The sequence below is a fragment of the Calonectris borealis genome, chromosome 1 (assembly GCF_964195595.1).
Source record: "Calonectris borealis chromosome 1, bCalBor7.hap1.2, whole genome shotgun sequence".
Taxonomy (NCBI): Eukaryota; Metazoa; Chordata; class Aves; order Procellariiformes; family Procellariidae; genus Calonectris; species Calonectris borealis.
This window is the reverse complement of record NC_134312.1, coordinates 92,068,909-92,087,363: the sequence shown is the minus strand read 5'-3', so window position 1 is coordinate 92,087,363 and position 18,455 is coordinate 92,068,909. Positions and strand designations below refer to the sequence as shown.

At 45.5% G+C, this 18,455-nt stretch overlaps 1 protein-coding gene across 1 annotated transcript in view; it reads left to right on the top strand.

Moving 5' to 3' along the window:
- The window catches only part of GAP43 (growth associated protein 43), a 61,491-nt gene that overhangs the window by 22,656 nt on the left and 20,380 nt on the right, over positions 1-18,455 (top strand). Inside the window, exon 2 of the mRNA XM_075170796.1 lies at positions 9,635-10,262. Coding sequence (XP_075026897.1) covers positions 9,635-10,262 — 628 coding nt within the window. The remainder of the gene's footprint in view (positions 1-9,634; positions 10,263-18,455) is intronic.

Below are 18,455 nucleotides of genomic sequence, written 5' to 3'. Positions count from 1 at the left end.
CAGTGGGGATGTGGGATTGGTCTATCTGGAAAAAAGGCTGAAGAGGTTATGAAAGAGGATATCTTAGGCAGAGCTGGTTTAGAGCCAGTTTATCAAATTACGTAGACCTGCAACTCTGGTTACTTAGGTTTTGCTGGGGGCAGCTCTGGTGATTTGAAAGATTGTACTCTGCTCCTTGGGGAATGGGGAAGCTGTTGGCTGAAGGTAGTGCTGTGGGTTAGGGTCTCTTTCAGGAAGTTAGAAAAACAAAAGACAAAGGCCTGACCAGGAGGATAATAAACAGTAAGAAAGGCACTACTGACTTTACTGTCCTTGCCAGATCCTAATCAAGAATCCTGGTTGCTACCTTCTTCACCCTGACATTTCAGGTGGGATACACAACCCCGCCCCCCTGAAGTTCAACTGCTGTATGTGGCTGTGGGCACAGGTTGCAGCTACAGGGTTTTACCCCACAGTAGCTGCAGTTCAGGAGGAGAAGGACCTTCTCTTCTTTGTGCAAGTGCTAGGTGTAAAGCAGTGGGGCGTGAAAGGTCCTGTAGAAACATCACTGTCCAGATGCTCTGTGGAGCAGAAGTTCATTGTAGAGCAGTGTAGGAAGACAGAGGAGGCTGGTGCACAGCCAAAGCATTTTCCTCATTGAAGCCTTAGTTGACATGAGCATGGCTGATGGGATGGTCTGTGAGAATTGAATAGGATATTCATGAGAGCACCTTGCCTCCCCTGCAGCACCACAGCAAAACTTCAGGTTTCAAGGGCAGAGTAAGCATCGCCCTTTACATTTTACAAGTAGGGTGACACAGAGCTACAAGCGAAGGACTGAACAACCTTCATTCCCCACCTGGATTTCCTCTCTCATATCTCCCTGCTGCCTTGGAGAAACTGCTCCATCTCGCTTCCCCCCTCCGCTGTCCAGGACGGGGAAAGAGCAGGAAAGGCTCAGCCCAGAGCTGTCACACATTAACTCATCCACATCCAAATCAGCCTGCTTACTGACAGGCCCAGCTCCCCAGCAGGGCACTGTCAAGAGGCTGACGCAGGGTCCTTGGGACCACTGCTAGCCCAGTGCTCATGGAAATGACAGCCAGGGTTGTGCAGCAAGGTGGCACGGGCCAGAGAGGGCACTGGCAACACCTCTTTCAGCTGTGGCACAGTCAGTCATGCAGATCTGCTCCAGGAGACCCTGCTTGGCTATTTAGCTGCCTGTTTTTTCTTGGTATTTCCCACTGTCATGCCCTTCGGATGTGGATCAGTGATTTTCTCTCTCTCTCTCTTGCACTCTCCTTTCCTCTGTATCACATCTCTGTCATTGTGCCTCTTATTTATTTGCCTCTCTTCCATTCAGTGCCTTGGCTTTGGATTTGTTTTAGGTCTCTTCCCGTCTTTCCTTTTCTCCTCTCCATTTGGTTCCTTTGTTCTTCCCTCTCCTCTACTCTCATTCCTTTCCTTATCTGCCTTGAGCTCTGTCTTCTCCCTCCCCTAGCCTTCCGCCTTACCAGACCAGCTCCTCGCAGTGCCCCTTCTACCCACCCTGGGTTTCAGCTCCACACCTCCCCTTGCCTGCCCACCCCTGCAGTGGCAAAGTCTGGGGCTGTGCTGGGGGGGAAGGTGGCTGCTGCAATAGCAGAGCTTACCCTCTAAGCAGCTTCCCAAGCCACTGGGAATTAGTCTGTGCCTTGCTTTCCCTAATTGCTGGGGATGTTTGTTTGACTTTAATGAACTTGCAAATGCTTTCTCAGAAGATAATTGCCCCCATTTCCAGTGACATAAACTAAAATAATAATAATAATAATAATAATAATAATAATAATAATAATAATAATAATAATAGAACAAATATAGCCCTGAGCTTACCATCAAGCAGGGAGGGAGCTACTTGATGCTTAGCTCGCTCTCGTCACTAGGTTGAAAGATTTCATGGTGTTGGCAGTCACTGATGGAAGGAGGTACCAGAGGAGATTCAAGGTTAACAGGCAGTTTAAAAAGAAGGTTCAGAGACTGGATAGACTTGGGGTTTGAGCCTTTCATGGTTATTCTGCTGGCTGCAAAAGCCCTGGGCAAACCAGCAAGGAGCACAAGTTGAGCTAGTGACAGGGCCTCAGTCTAGTTGCCCATGTCTGATGGTCCCAGCACAAAATTCCTCACAATTTCTAGGTGCAACCAGGAAACGTCAAGGTAACCTCAGAGACCAGCAGTGGAAAGGCTTACATTATCCCTGCCTGCAGTTTACTCAGGTTGGGGAGAAGTAGGGATACTTCCCAGCACCAGAGCTGGGTGCAGCCCTGTGTTCCCATGGGGGGAATGGGGTAAGAGCTGCAGGACACAAGCTGCTGCTTCTTGTGGAAATGGCTCTAGAGACCTTGCATAACCCTGGACTCTGGGGAGGCTCAGCAGCTGCCTGCACCAGATCTCAGGGAAGAAAGTCTGAGCTGTAAATTAGCCTCTGGCCCTTGGCTGCAGCTAGAGCAGAAGCAAATGTGTCCAGCCCTCATGGGGGCAGGCACTCTGAGCCACCAGAGGTTAATAACAATTCCCTGAAAATTTTTGTGGAGTCCAAAACTAAGGAAGCAAGGAAAAAAAAAAGAGTGAGAGAGAAAAGGTGGGGAGGGAGAGAGATCGATAATTCAGGGTTTCATTACCTCCTCATGGTCAGCAGACCATGGAATTCAGAGTCTGTAGCTGTTAATTTAAAATAATTCACATAGCAACAACCATCCTTGCCCGAACCGCCCTGAACAGGACACACAAACCCCATAGTTTGAGCCTGGATAAAATTTCTTTTTAGTCCAGTGACAAGCTCCAAGCTTGCATTTCTGTCTAAGCCCATCTGCAGCAGAAATCACATATTCTTTGAATGGACTTTTCAAATCAAAGCGTAGTTCAAGGGAAATTTTTCACCTGGTCCTTTTGCTGAATTTCTTCAACGTGGTCTATTTTGGGAGTGGATTTACACTCTCAGCTTGGATACCTTCCTGCTTAATTTCCAGGCTTTGGTTCCTTGATCTGAATGCCTGCTGGCTGGCTCCTTCTGGAGCAACACAAGTATTTCCCTCCAAAAAGGAGACTACGCACAACTCACAGCACAGTATGTGGCAGGATCCAACCTGAAGCAAGAACATAGATGTTGATTGTGCCAAACATCCAAGGCCTTCAACACAGTCCACACAGACTTTGTGCCCTCAAGTGCCCTCACACACTTAGGCCATACCCCAGGATATACGCATGCCCTTGACATTAACTATAAAAGCACCTCCTTGGCAAGCTGCAACTTGCAGTCCTGTCCTGTCTCTGAAACTTTGGGTGCTTTGAATTGAAAGATGAGTGAATGCATCCTGTGCCCCACAACCACTGAAGTGCTCCACAGAGCCCTGATCAGACCCAAGGCAAGTGCTTTTCCCCAATGACATCCATGAGCCACTCTGCTCCAGAAAGCATGAGTCCTGGACATCAGCCACTTTGCATCAACTTCAGGGGCAAGGCTCTTCTTTCTTTCAGCCAGCCTGCAAAGGCAGCATAGGCAGAACTGAGTGCCTTTCTCCCTTTAACCACTGGAGCTATAGGAGCTTCAAGGTGGTAGATGACACCATGGTTGACCGCCAGCTTAGCAGAAACAGGGTGACAAACAGAAGGGAGAGTCACAAAACAGGTGAGGAGAGTGTAATGGATTTATTGAGAAGGCACACTAAAAATATCTAAATAAGTCTAGCTTAGATTATTTTCTACCTCTCTTGTCAGTCATTGTATGCAAGTGAATAACATCCATCCATCTGCCTGACCATTATTAACTTATTCCATTCCAGGCACCATAAATAGAGGGAAATTTCCTACATGTGAGAGGATCTTATAGAGGAAAGGGTGGAAACGGCATTGTTAGAGGATTTGAAACTGGAGAGCTGAAACCATGCTAGTTATACCCTGGGGAACCATCCTGCATAAGCCTTCAGAGAGATGAATTAACCTTTTCTCTCTCAAGGGTGTTTTACCCACCATCACCATAGTCATCCTGGGAAAAAAAGGAACTCTGTTTGTTTCCTCGCCTTGCAGACAGGTTGTGCTGAGAGGTGCCATCCTCTAGCCAGGTGTCTTCACACCATTTAACTGGGTTAAAAAAAGCTGTTCTCTGTGCTAAATTGCTTCCTCACTTCACAAGGTGTGAAAGCCTTTTCTCTCTCTCATGTGTCCATGCTTCACTCCTTCTGGGGAGACAGCTGGTCTTTTTTTTAATGCATTCTGCTCCTTAAATGCTGTCTCTGAGACAAATCAGGTCATGTAGAGCCAGGCCCACAAAAGCATTGAGGTGACTCAATCCTGAGAAATCAATGGGAGTCAGGTGCCTAAATTTCTTTGAGTCTGGGCCCAAGTGACCTTGAATAACATCAGTAGGAACATACATTGTGCTCTAGTCAAGATTAGAGCATGGGCTGAGATGCACCTTAGCCCCACAAGTACCACAGGCGATTAGTTGATTCAGCACTACTTCACGTAGCTAAATGAAGGAAAGATTTCCACACATACCTTAGCGCAGTGTCATGAGAAAGGAATGACTTGGGATCCCTATATCTTTGCATGGAGAACACAGTTGTTTTTTTTTCTTAATAATCGGGTATCATACTTCCCTTGGGTTGTGAAGCAGGTTATTGATAACTGTCACTGGTCCTACGGATGTCCACACTCTGGCCAGTATTGCTGCCTTCTCTGGTGAAAGCTGTGAAAGTCCTAAATCTGGACTTGTGGCACACGGGTTTCAGAATACCAGGAGATGGCAATGTGAATCAAAGGACTCTGGGATTTGGTGTCAAGTTAAAGAGGATCTCATATCTAAGGACAGAAAGAAGCAGGGTTCCAGGGTGATGGCTGAGTTTATAGCAGCCTGATCCTAGGATGAACGTTAAGGAGGTTGACCCATGTTATATATTGGTGGGCAGAGAAACACCAGGAAAGGGAGAGCTATAGAGAGGGGCGGAGGAGACCGTGTAATGTTGAAAGACCTTTTAATGGAACAGTAAGTTCTTTCTTGATCTCTCCATCCCAGCATCCAAAATACAAAACTATGTGATTATTTTTCTAAAGCCAGGCAACAAGGTACACCACGAGAGACAAGTGGACAAACAGCAAGCAAGGACCAAAGCACTCAGTCTCCTCCTTTCTTGCTCTTTGCTATGTGTGGCTGCAAACACATGAAACATCTGGAAAACATCTAGTTTCTCCATTTCTCCTTTCCTGACGTACCAGCATATGGGATATTTAGAAGGGCCGTTCTTCATTCTTTGCCGTGTTTTGACCTCTCTGTAAGCTGTGGGTTTGGAGATGGAAGGTGGAAAGGTGGCCAGAGATTAGAAATCTTCTTGGGGTCATGCCTCCGTGCAATTTCCACATTCCTGGTACCTAAGAACTAACCTCTTCCCTACCTGTGTCTTAAACATTAATTTCTTACCTCGTACTCTCTCAGCTGTGTGACAGCAAGGAAAGTCTCACTTACAGGAACAATCTGCCTGGGAAGGGATGTCCTAGAAACCTGGAGGTGTGGCAGACAAGCAGATGGAGATGGTGAGAGGATTATCCCTCTAGGACTGGAAAGATGTTGTGGGCTGTGTAGATAGAGACATAAAAGTGTAACTGTGTGTTTCATAAAGGCTTTGCACACTAGCTTCAGTGGGTGTGTGGGGATGGTCCGAATAAGAAAATGGACATGTTTGACTATGTATGTCCTTTTGTACATCCAGGTAGCTATGCATCCACCAGCCTCAGTGATTTCAAGTCCTTCTGCCATTGAAGGATCTGTGATTTGTTTCACACTAAACAAAAGAGAGGACATTTGCTCTGTGTAAAATGACAATATATTGCATGCACACTTACAATATCATGAATATATCAATATTAAGTACTAGTATGAGTTTACTTTATACATAAATGTGTAAATTAAAGGTGTGTGTGATGGAATATAATAATATGAATAATATATGAAACCTCTCCTTACCAGACCTGATTCTTGGCTGGGAGCTCTAGATTCTGCACAAACACTAGTGATAATAGTCACTTTATTTCAGCCACAATACTATAACCAAGATGTCATACATGCATGGCAGATAGATAAGACAGACAGATTTCTTGTTTTCCACTGAGATGCTTTTGAATACATCCTGGCAGGGCTGACTCACCCTTTTAGCTTTCCAAGGAAGATAAATTACTTTCCAGGAGCTTCACTGTATACAGGTTATTTTTGAGCAGCTTCCTTAATTAAGGTTTATCTGCTATGTGCGTAATCCACAGATGAAGAGCCCTTGTCTTTTTTTGTGTGAACATAAGTTTCCCTCTGAACAATCTGTTTCTCACCCAACCCATTGTTATACAACATGACACACATACTATATGGATACTGTATCCTACCCCAGAAGTAGCTGCAGGCCAGTAGCCTGAAAATAAGTAATTTCAAATGCCTGGGATGCTTCAGTGGGGAAGGACTGAATAGAAATAGGATTCCTGAGGGCCACAGTTGGCACAGACAAACTATTAGTACATTTCTTTCATCCATGACCTTAAACTCCACCTCTGCCCCAGCCTCATGTTTCTTATCTTTTATATCTGGAATTATGCTGAAAGCGTCCTGTTGGAAATACAATTTGCAATTGCAAACCTTGCAGTCTGGCAAGGACTCAAACTGATGTCATCCTAACTGGGATAAGAGGACAATGATGTCATTGGAATAGCAAAGGAGCCTTTTAGCTCTGTAATATGGTAGGTGCAGGTGAGAGGTTTCAGTCTGACTTCCCTGGAGATAAAAAGTGCTCTCCCAGTTCCTGCCAGGTAAAGGGCTGGCTGGCAGTCACAGCTCTCCATGAGTTCATCTGTCAGAATAGCAGGAGAGCCAACCCTGTGGCTCACTGTGCCCTGGCCTCCTGCTGACAGTGGGAAGGAGATAAGCCTTCGCAGGGCTGCATAGCCCAGGTAACAGGGTAACTCCTCTGGAGTCAGAGGCATGCATGCAGCAGGCCACACCTCATAATAGCTGTCCTGGTTGGTGCAGGAGGTACGTGGGATGCGAGAGCAGCAAGACCAGTGGCAAGAGAGATCTTCCTTCAGTCAGTGGTTTTCATCTTTGTCCAGGGGTTAACAATTTTGTCACATTCGCTAATGGTTTTGCAGGAATCAGGCATATGGGACTGGACCTTTAGGGTCTTGTAGTTATGCCTAAATTGTCTTTCCAGTCTCCCAATCCTGCTGCTGTTTGAAATTGGCCACAGTCGTTAGGGAGAGTCAAAGCTAGGGCATCTAAGTGTTATACAGTGCTATAAAGGAGTACCTAGTCTGTCTTCGTTGCTGTGGCTACAGTGTAATGCAGGCATACTCAAACTCTCCTTAAACCAGCTAGTCCAGGTATTAGTAGTTATGTTGCCACAGCAACACAGGACTTACTGCAAGCTGCAAAACTTGCCTAAGGAGCAGGATGGATGAGCCTGCGCAAAGCTCTCCATTATCCTGGCTGGATCACAGCTGTTCTGTGAACATGCTAGTTTAAAGGTACTTACAATTTGTTTCCATCCCCTTGTGCTGAAATAGGCTGAAAAGCTTACCCCAGATGCTGAGTAACACAGTGCAGAGTTAGCTATGCCAGCAAAAGACATACATTAATGATTACAGCATGCTAACATCTGCATCGTCTTCACACATAACCATCACCTGCTCTCTGACAAGCTGAGACGAACATGAAAGCCCACTTTCCATACCACGTCACTTAATGCACTTGGGGAAATGTAGACGTAACTGCTTGGCTGTGCCCCTGTGATAGGTACAGCCGTTTTGTCCCTGGGTATGGTCAGAAGCTCCTTGCGCTGAATTCTGAGTATTAATATCAGTTGCATATTCATTCACAGGCTTTTTCATTCACCCCCTACATAAGCATCCTGGTGCCTAGTCTCACTCCCAGACTTATTTCCTGCAGTGTACAGACCCATCCTCATCCCTGCACAGCTGTGTGGAGCGGCTCTTTTCCTTGATGATTTGGGGCTGCTCGTTCCTTGTCCACCATACCCACTCAGGCTCACCACACCCACTCAAGCTCATCCCTGTTTACCTGGGGAATGATCCCAGGTGGGCACCAGTGCTAGGGTGGGGGATCCTGTGCTCACTGGGGACCCAGGAGGAGATAGTGGGTACCACCTCTGGCATGCCAGTGGCCCAGTGTTTGGTTTACTGGCACAGCTTCGCTCACACGTGTGTGCTTGACCCTGTCTCACGCTGTGGAAATGATCACTTCCAGTCTGTTTCCCAGTGATCACTGCCAGTGTGGCCCGTCTTCTCCCCCTCTTCACAGGCATGGTGTTTCCAGTGCCATATGTGCATGCTGCAGTGGCTGCTTCTCCCTTATTCCTGCTGCACTCTTTTTGTATTTATAGGCTGTCCACTCTCTCTGCTCTTCTGGTCCTGGGCCTTTCCCCAGATGGCACCTCTCAGTTGCAATGGCTTAAGGAGTGGTTTTCTCTTCCCACCCAGGAATAAACGCTTGCTATCTTTCTCAACCAGCTTGTTTTCTTTCTTTTGTGACCTGAGCCAGTGTTGGAAACCAGGTGCAGACAGCAAAAAGGCCAGTGGCTCTGCTTCCATGTAGCTCTTTTGAATGCTTCCCAATGGGAATATTAATAGAACAGTGTCCTTTCATCAATATGCAGCTGAGCTGTTACTTGCCCAAGGGCTGCTAAATTATTGGGGTGAAGCATGGCATGTCCTGTAGATTCAGTGGGGGTTTACAAGCTGAGCATTATCTGTCTGCAGCAGACCAGCATGAGGCACAGGCTCTGTTTTGGTCCCATTTAAGACTCTAACGCATGGCGTAAGTCTAAAAAACATGGAGAATGCCTGTTCTTTGTTGCAAGGCTGAATTCCCCCCAACAGTCAGAGAAATAATAATAATCTGCTGAAATTGGAAAGACTGATATCTATCTGTCTATTATTCCTTCATTGAAACCATGAGTGGGGAGCCGAGGCAAAGTGTTTGGAGTGCTTGCAGGCAGGGCATTTGTGAGGAGTATATCCTGTGAGTATCTGTGTATGTCTGACAGCATGCATCTGTGGTGGGGCAGGCAGCAATACTATTCTCTGTTGGCAATCCTGAGCCAAAAAGCTATAAAAGACAAAACACTTGGTGTCATTAGAGTCGCACACCTGTGAAACAAGGTGTCATTAAAAAGAAACAAAGACTTGAAGGCAAAGGTGGATTTGGAGGGACTGTGAAAATCCGCCTCAGGAGAGTGTTTTGAAAATGAGTAGGGGAAAAAATTGGTACATTTCAAAATGGATGGGAAAATAAATCATGGGAATAGAGACAACCCAGCTGGTGCAAGCCTTTCCACACAGCCAAGGTGCTCTCAGCATTGCTGATAGAGATGATGAGTTGCTTTAAATTCCTTTTACAACCCCCCCCCCCCCCCCCCCCCCGTGTCTGTCCAGCCCTAGGATGAAATTAGAGCCACCTGGCTTCAAACCCATACCAAATGGAAAGGCTGCTTTGAAACTTGTCACTGGTTAGCAGGAGGGGAAGGTGGGGCATTCCCAATAAAACCAGAGCCTGGGCTGCACCTGGAGAAATCTTAACTTATCTCCCCCTTTCTCCTCTGCCCTCCTCCCTTGTTTTTCTTCAAAGGTTGAAAAAAATGAGGACGGGGACCAAAAGATCGAGCAAGATGGCATCAAACCAGAAGATAAAGCTCATAAGGCAGCCACCAAAATCCAGGCCAGCTTCCGCGGACACATAACAAGGAAAAAGCTCAAGGGGGAGAAGAAGGGAGATGCCCCAGCATCTGAGACTGATGCCGCCGACAAGAAGGAGGAAGGCCCTGCTGGCGGAGTGGCCGAGAACAAAGAGAGCGAGGCTCCCACTGCCACAGAAGCGGCCGCCGCTGACAGTGCCCAGCTGGAGGAGGGCAGCAAAGACATCAGCGCGCCAGCGGAGGAGAAAAAAGGGGACGGAGCCACCGACACGGGCTCAGAGCAGCCAGCCCCACAGGCTGCCACTCCTGCTGCCTCCTCGGAGGAAAAGCCCGCTGCTGCTGCTGCTGCCGAAACGGAAAGTGCCACTAAAGCTTCCACTGATAACTCGCCGTCCTTGAAGGCTGACGAAGCCCAAGACAAAGAGGAGCCTAAACAAGCCGACGTGCCTGCTGCTGACACCACTGCCACCACCACCCCTGCCGCAGAGGATGCTACTGCCAAGGCAACAGCGCAACCCCAAATGGAGACAGTGGAGAGCAGCCAAACCGAAGAGAAGACAGGTGAGTGAATGCCTCACTAGGGAACGGGCCTTTCCAGAAATGGATATCTCCCTTGGTGTCTTGGGGATGCATCTGAGTTTGGCCAGCAAGAGCTGGTGCGGGGGTTAGACTGAGGATTAACAAGAGAATCCCCTTACTGGGTTTTAGGGGTGGGGGAGTTGCATGTTCTTGCTTAACACCCTCTTCCCTGCTTCCCGGCAGCTTTTGGAAATACAGCACCTCCTCTCGAGGCTCCTGTTCCTCTAGGTGGAGGTGCCATCCAGCCCTTTTTTCCATGGTGGCAGGAGAGTGTCAGCCAGCTGGGAGGCTTGGAGGAGCCTGGGAGAGCTCCCCAAGCTCTGCATATGCTAAAGAGGATGATGAACCTTCCCAGTCACACTAGCACAGGCAGCTTCAGTGAGGCAACAAAACAGCCCAAGCTGATACCAGCTCACTGGAAGCTGCCAGCTTGAGCTGAAAATCTCACAAGACAAAAGCGCTCTCATACTGTAGGAGGCCATTTAGTCTTGCTGGTGGGATGGTCAAGAAGGAGCCAAAGGGTCTTTTTTCCATCTGCTTGTGAATGGATGAGATTCCTGGTACAACCACATCCTAGTCAGGAACACCTTCTTATCAGCATTGCTTATAGTTTCATCCACACCAATACTTCTAGCCTCTGTACTTGGAGTAGCCCATGACAGCCATACTTGCATGAAGCTTTTAGACGTGTCAGCTGGGTCAGACACTCATGGTAAGAGGATCAGATAGGGAAAGGGAAGATTAAAGGCCCTGACAGCTTAGTGAGTGAGGACAGAAGAGAGGGTTCAATGCAAACAGTCGCTCTAGGAGGTGTTTTCAATTCTTTACTCTTGATCAAGTGCAACTCTGCTTAACTAGTTCCCCTGGGAAGAGGTGAAAAGTTTTCAGAGGCAAGGGTGAGCATTTTTGACAGAGACATAGTGTTTACAAACCATAAAGAAGAGCTGGTTTTGAATTGTGATACTGTCCTGGGTAGAAAATGCATCAGACTTGAGGATACTTTTGCTCTTGTTCTTTACCTTCCTTACGTTATCAAAGAAAGAGAACATTAAAAAAAAAAAAGGCAACATCAGAGGTAGGCACCGATGAAACTCAATCAAGAGGCAGTGCCAAGCATAACTGGCCTCCACATTCATGAGACATTCAGCTATACAGGGCATTCTGCATTCATTAGCTTGTCGGGGCAAAATGTGGCATATCACCTAAACAGCCTGATGTAAGTGTTACAGAGCCTCAGCATCCAGTCTCGCACTTACTGATGTTTCTCCATCATTTCATTTGGTCCACTACTTCTCTTCCACAAATTACAACTCTCACTCTCTAGTTAGACTTCCAAGCTTCATAGCTAACTCAGGGCTTCAGGCGACTCTGTTCCTGCTCAACAAAGTTGGCAGGCGGGAAAGAACAGATATCCAAAAGGACAGATAAGTACTGGGAGAGGAGCTCATGCAGAACGTTTATGATTTAAGGTATGGACAAGGGGAGCGGCCTTCAAGACCTGTGAATCTAAACTGAATGTACACAACAACAAAGGGTTGCTGGTTTTACCTCCTTTCACTTAGACATTTCTCGAGATAAGCCTTGGAATTGCATCGTCGAAGTTGGCTTTTTGTTGTCCAGGTCTCCAGTCCTTTGTTCTTACTTTGTGTGATGAGTTGAGTGGCAAAATACATGTCATATGATTTGTGAAATCTAATTTGGTATGTTGCATGCTTGTGTTGTTTTTGTGCTTGGGCAAAGGTATAAACATCAATGGCAAAAATGGTACAGAGTGAATCAGTGTTTTGGGGTCCTCTGTAGACAGGATAACGAGTGCTAATTAATGCTTGTTTAAGACTTGGGATGCCTTATTCCTAAACAGGAATAGTGATTCTGCTTTGAATTAACACTCTATTTTTATTCAGATTAATCTGCTCTAATGGATAGAGGTAGGAAATTCATAGTAGCAGGCTATTTTATTTGCTTAATTTTACCTGTTTTGAGTCACCAGTCATCAAAGAATGGTTTATTTCTATGCAGTATTCTAAATTATTTGCAGATATCTTCCCCATGCTCTTGTTGGCTTTAACATCATTTGAAATGGCCAACCATTCATGGCCACATTATTTGAAGTGGCCATTTAAATGCATGATTTAATATGCATTTGCACATGATACCGTTACTTATGTAAATATCTAGCCTATAGAGTAAGTTGGAAAATCTACAATCAAATACATATTTAAAAATGAGTTTTCAGTGATTGTTTGAGTGTTCAAGACCAGTATGTGCACTTATTTATACTTATTCAATATGCATGCAGTAATACTCAAGCTTACCAATGTTTGCAGAAAGCAAACATGGAAGGTGTGAGGCCACAGTCAAACTGATAGTCTCTTTAAAATGTTAATGAATATAGATTTTTTTCTAAATTCCTATTCCAGTATGATATCAACCTTCCAGTCACAAACTCGAACAGCTGGGTAACTGCCCCCAGAGCCATCCAAGAAAGAAATGCAAAAAAGATTAAATAGGCCTTCTTGTCCATATCTCTGAAGATGCTGGGTTGTGTTCTGCAATACACTCTGTAGCACAATGTCCGGAATAGTAAGCTGCTCCTTTCTCCCTAAAGAATATTCCACAAAAGAGCATCATCACAGTATAAACATTCCCACAGACAGGAAATATTTCCTGACAGAAAGCCTATGTTTTCTTTTTCCTATCTTCATCTTATTATTCCCTCTCATCTCTTTAAACCTCTCTGTTTCTCTCTTGGTAATTACTCTTTCCATAGACTTAAAGACATTTGCCATGTCTCAACCTTTCTCCCAGTCATCCCCCAGCAAACGCAGCACTGGTGGTTGCTGGCACGGCTGCGATGGTCATTCACGAAAGGGGGAGGGCTACCGAACATCTGCCACTCCAGTACTCCTCCAGCCTGGGGACAGATCCTCTTTCAGCTTCATCAGTCCCCTTCTCCCAGAAGTCATCCCCTTGGCTTTCAAAGGTCATCTCTTATCGTTTCTGTGATCGAAGACTGGCACAGTAGTATGCGGTGTCAGGCTGCCAAAAATAAATCAAATTGGCTCCTAGCCAGTGTCATTGGTTGGCTGGTTGCCATGGCATGCTTGGCTGCTACTACCGTGAGGCGTGCCGACCATGCTACTTTTGTGCAGTGATGTTCATCTGCCTTGAATTTTACTACAATGGCTGTATCGTGTTATCTGTGGATATCTTCCCTGGTGCAAACACAAGCAAAAGGCAAGGGCGTTTCATTTATACCCAGAAGAGATTTTTGCCTTCATCTAAGGGCAGGACAAAAAAGACAGGAAGAGGGGAAAGGAATAACTAACCAGATAAAGAGAAGTGCATGATTTTTAATGCTTAATATTTGATGTTTCTGGAGTGGGGGAGAGGCTGGGTGATTCTTCATACCAGTCGCTAAATTGCCTGACAGCCCTCAGCTCTCTTTGTTATTCAGTTCCACATACTCTACCTGTCTGTTGGGAATGGCTTAGGAAATGGCTTCAAACAACTGTCCTGTATCCTGTATTAGTTGATCTGGAAGCCCAGGCATTCCCAGTTGGAGGGCAGTTTCTAAGCAATCCTCAATGTATCAAAAAGTAGATGGAAAAAGTACATGGATTCCAACCTGGGTAAGGCATGAAATGAGTCAGTGGGCTTTGACCAGCGGCAGTGAGGGGTTGATGTAAGAAGGACAATCTCTTAGTTCTCTTCACGTCTTTTGGTGGATGACTTGCATGCCAAGAAGGTGTTCTCTTATCTGAGCATCCTTGCCAAGACTTACGTTTATAGACTTTCTTGTTATGATCCAACTTTTGCCTCTTTGGTGTTGTTATTATGCTTAGAGAGGCTCCCTTAGATGCCAACCTACTCAACAGGACAAAATTCAAAAGTGGTAGAAGGGAATTTATACATTACATATGGATGAGGAGGTGAGACTTACTCTAATCCTGGTTGCATTGGCTTAAATTCGGAGAGTTTCCATCAAAGTTACTGGAAAGAGTCTACATTAGCTCAGCTTTGAAGTGAGATCAGCATCCAGCACAGCACACTATAGAAGAAGATGGGCTACTGTGTGCCTTACGGGGAGGAGAGGAGGTGAATGTTAGATTCTCTTTGTACTTTCCCAGGTTTTTGAGTCTCACCTCCAAAATTATGTTAGATTCTCTTTGTACTTTCCCAGGTTTTTGAGTCTCGCCTCCAAATTTGGCTAGCTCTCACATCAAAAGCACTCTCAGATTGTCAGGTAAGAATATAACAAAGCCCGGAAATGTGAGAGAGTAAATTGTGCCTAAGGAAACAAATGGATCTTCTTTTGTTGGGAAATGAAGAATGCTTTCTCCCGCTTGATGAAATAGCTTTACAATGGAGCAGTTTCACAGCTGAAATGAAAAATCAGCCAGATGACAATTGCTTTGCATGTAAGCAGGCCAGCAGTTCCTCCAGGGCCCTGTATCCTGCAAGCAAGGAGCACTGGAAGGCACCATCTTCTCTTCACATCCTCAGAGGGAGCAAGTCCCTAAGGATCCTTTTTCATGGTTTAGAGTTGAATCAGTTCTTTGTTTTCAGTTCAATCAGCATATTGATGGAAGGACAATACTTGCTGCACCTAGGGAGCACCTAGGCTATATAAAGATTTGGAAAGGGATACTGTCTATTGTCATGTATCAGCTAGAAGGTACAGCCTTGCTACGCAAGAGGATTTCAGTTGTATAACTGGAATTTTAGTCTTGGCCCATGGGTAGCTGGCATGAGGCAGAACACCTTCACTGCCGTTCCTGTTTCACGGGAGCTTATCTCTGCTGCTACACATGGCAGGCGAGGAAAGCAATGCAAATACAGTAGTCTTCCCGTGACTGCCCCAGAGGGAACAACTCTAAGCAACCGTGCCAGCATTTTCTTGTCTGTACTACTACTCCAGCAACAAAGTAAGAATATAAATGCAATTTAGCTTACCTTTCAGCAACATGCTGAAAGGTGTCAAAGTATGTGCCTAGTTCTCAGTTGCTCTGAAATTTTTAATCTTTGCATTGTGTCTACATGGGTATAAGCATTGCATATGTATTTCACAGCCTGCTTTGCATTGGTGCAAATAGCCATGTGAGGGGCAGGGTGAGGAAAGTAGAAAGTCACAATTTTCCAGAGAAGAGGAAATGTACACACTACCTGCTACAGGTGCAGGATTTCCTCCTCTGTTGCAGTGAAATGGTCTCTGGTCCCATGTGTGCCTCAGGTCTGCTATTTTCTAATGAGATGCAGCTTGCCCTGCATAGGTGGGAACTGCTAATGGGCTAATGGTGAAGCAGGACCTGACCTCTTTTAATGAAATCGTAGGTGACACTGAGCATATTTACCGATGACAAGGTGTGGGCTGACTCTGGAAAAGGCCTCTTGAGGAGAGCAGGTTAACCGCTGTTTTCACCAAGGAGATATGAGTTCTTTTGAGACCTCAGTATGAAATGCATGGACACTCAAGGCTAGTTAACTGGTTTATTTTGTGAAGGATGGGAATTATAGGAAAGGTGACAGCAATCTTTCATCCCTTCTGATGTTGGGAACCACAGCTGTTGCAGTATCTGCCGAGCCGCTCCTCGTTGATCATGGCACGCTGCACAGAGTTCCTGTTCATGGGGAGGTTGGCCAGCCTCACTCTTCTTCACATCTTTCTAGTATTCTTCCAGCTGAACAAAGCTATCGGTCTTGAACCTGTACAATACTGAACTTTCTAGATGGTATACCAAGGTTCACTGAGAGCATTACACTCTTGCACATCTCCGTAGGAAGGAGCTCTTACAAGCAGTATATACAGGTGGTATTGTTTAAGGCAGCGCACACTGATGTCACGGTATGTGCTCCTGTTGTATAGTGGTAGCTCATGCTAACACACAGCTCTCTACAGCCAAGGCCGATGGTTAAACTCCACCTAGATTTTGCTCAAAATCACTGTCTCCTTGTTACAATGTTTTCCACAGTGGCCCACTACAACTGCACTCAGATCATCTTCAGAAAATGCTCTGAAATCTCCACATGGGAGGAAGGCTTTGCACCATAAATGATAACCAAATTTTCTGCTGAGGAGGGTTCAAATAGCAGACCAGTGGACAGAATAGACAGACGGACAATGAAATTTAAGTGACAGCTGTTTGCTGTAGCTGCTGGCAGTGCTCTGCACCACCAGCGGTGTCATCTCTTTACACTAGGATCAAATAGGCTGAACTTTTCACATAGATATAAGCTTGCAGAGTATCAGCTGGGATTTACAGCGCCAAGGAGCAGTACTTTAAAGGTAGCAGTACTGACTCTGTGGTACAGACAACTGCCATGTGCAGAGGAAAGGGATTGGGAAAGTTCACCAGGTCAGCACAATCAGATTAGTTAGACATTCCTCGAGAGCTGTAAAATAGGTGCATTAATACTGGATTATCAGTGGCAGTGCAGTGATCACTTCTAATCTCTGTGGTAACTCCATGGACTCTGGCAAGGTGAAGTTGTACTCCTGAGGGTCCATGCAAATAACTGATAGAGGAACATAGAAATTGCCAAGCCAGGTCAGACCTAAAATCCGTTTATTGTACTTCTCGCAGTGGCTAGCACCAAGTACTGCTATGGGCAGATTTGGGGTAAACTGCTTCTCTACTATTAAGACTTAACCCTGTCCTCTGCTGCCCAGGATTTGGTGTAACAGTTAAAGCATGATGTATTATCTCTTTTGATACTTATTATAACTGTGGCTTTCTATGGCATATATATAAATGCACAATATCCGATTGACTAAGTGTCAACAGCTTCCCCAACTCCATCCAACTGTACAATGGCTGGAAAGTTCAGCAATGAATTGGCCACCATTCCCTTAAATATCTTTCTGTACTTGTGTTATGTCACAGAAAGAGCAAACGCTTCTGATAACCCTACTTTATGCCATTGATTATTGTATATAGCATCATATAGTATGCACATATGCACAGAGGGCATAGTACCATAGCCCTTGCTGTTCACCTCTTTCCTGAAGAAAACACAAGCAATGCTTTCAATTGCTTTTTATATGAAATTATTCCCATGCTTTTTAGCATCTTTGTTGCTTTTCTCTGCACTCCCTTTAAATCTGCAAATGTCCTTTATGAGATGGGGTGACAAACACTGTACACATTAGTCCAGAAAAGGCTGTACTTGTATACATGTATTTCCAGAACGGCAATATTTCTTCTGTTTTGCTCCTCATCCCAGTCCTTATGCACACCAGCATCTTTGCTTTTTGAAGGCAGCTACCCAATGAGCACTGACGAATGCAATGACATCCAGGTCCATTGTGAACTTGGGAGTTCTCCTCTTTGTAAAGGCACTGCACAAATATTTTATTCAGCCATATGTTGGTCTGTGAGATTGGGCAGTGGCCAAGAGAACCAAAGAAAATGTAGGCAGTGACAGGAGGCTTGCAAGTCAAGCCACTGGCATCAGCTCTGTGGAATAGGTTCCACCTCCAGTTCTGGACCTCCAGTAGACCCTTAAAAAACCAACTTACGCAAGCTCAATTTGAACAGGTCTCTAGCCACAATATATTTCTCAAGACTATACTCATGCTGCAAGCTTGACTTAAAGGAGGGCTTCCTCATTCCCTAGCTTTCCTCTCTATTGGTGTTGAATGTCTTTCAGGCAGAAAATAGAGGAGACTCTTAACGATAATGTATGGGGGAAAACTGAATGATGGACAGTGCTGCTATTGTGTGCTTCGCTGTTCTCTGAAAGGGAGTCTGGTCTGGTGTTGCAGGTTGCTAGAATTGTGACCTTCTTCCTAGTTAAAGGCTCCCTTTGCATAGCCTTTAGCTCTAATGGCCTGTACCATATAAAGAGCCTTGTCTTTATCATCACCAAATGTGAATGTGATTTGTGGAAATTTTTCTTTTTTCTTTCTGTGTCCTTAGCTACATCATTGTCAGCATGGGACACTGGAAAAGAGCTGAAAATCTCAGCTGAGGTCCTGGCAGCCAGGAGCCCATGTTGGACACCTGCCCTTTGCAGCGCTACAGAGTAGTCAGGAAAAGAACTATGGAAACCTGGACAGGGCTCAGAGATGTAAAGGAAAATGCTCTTCTCCTGATGACAGGAAAAGTGAGACTCAAGGCTTCATGTAAATAAGTCTTAGATAAAGGTCATAAGGTCCCAATTATCCAGCGTTCA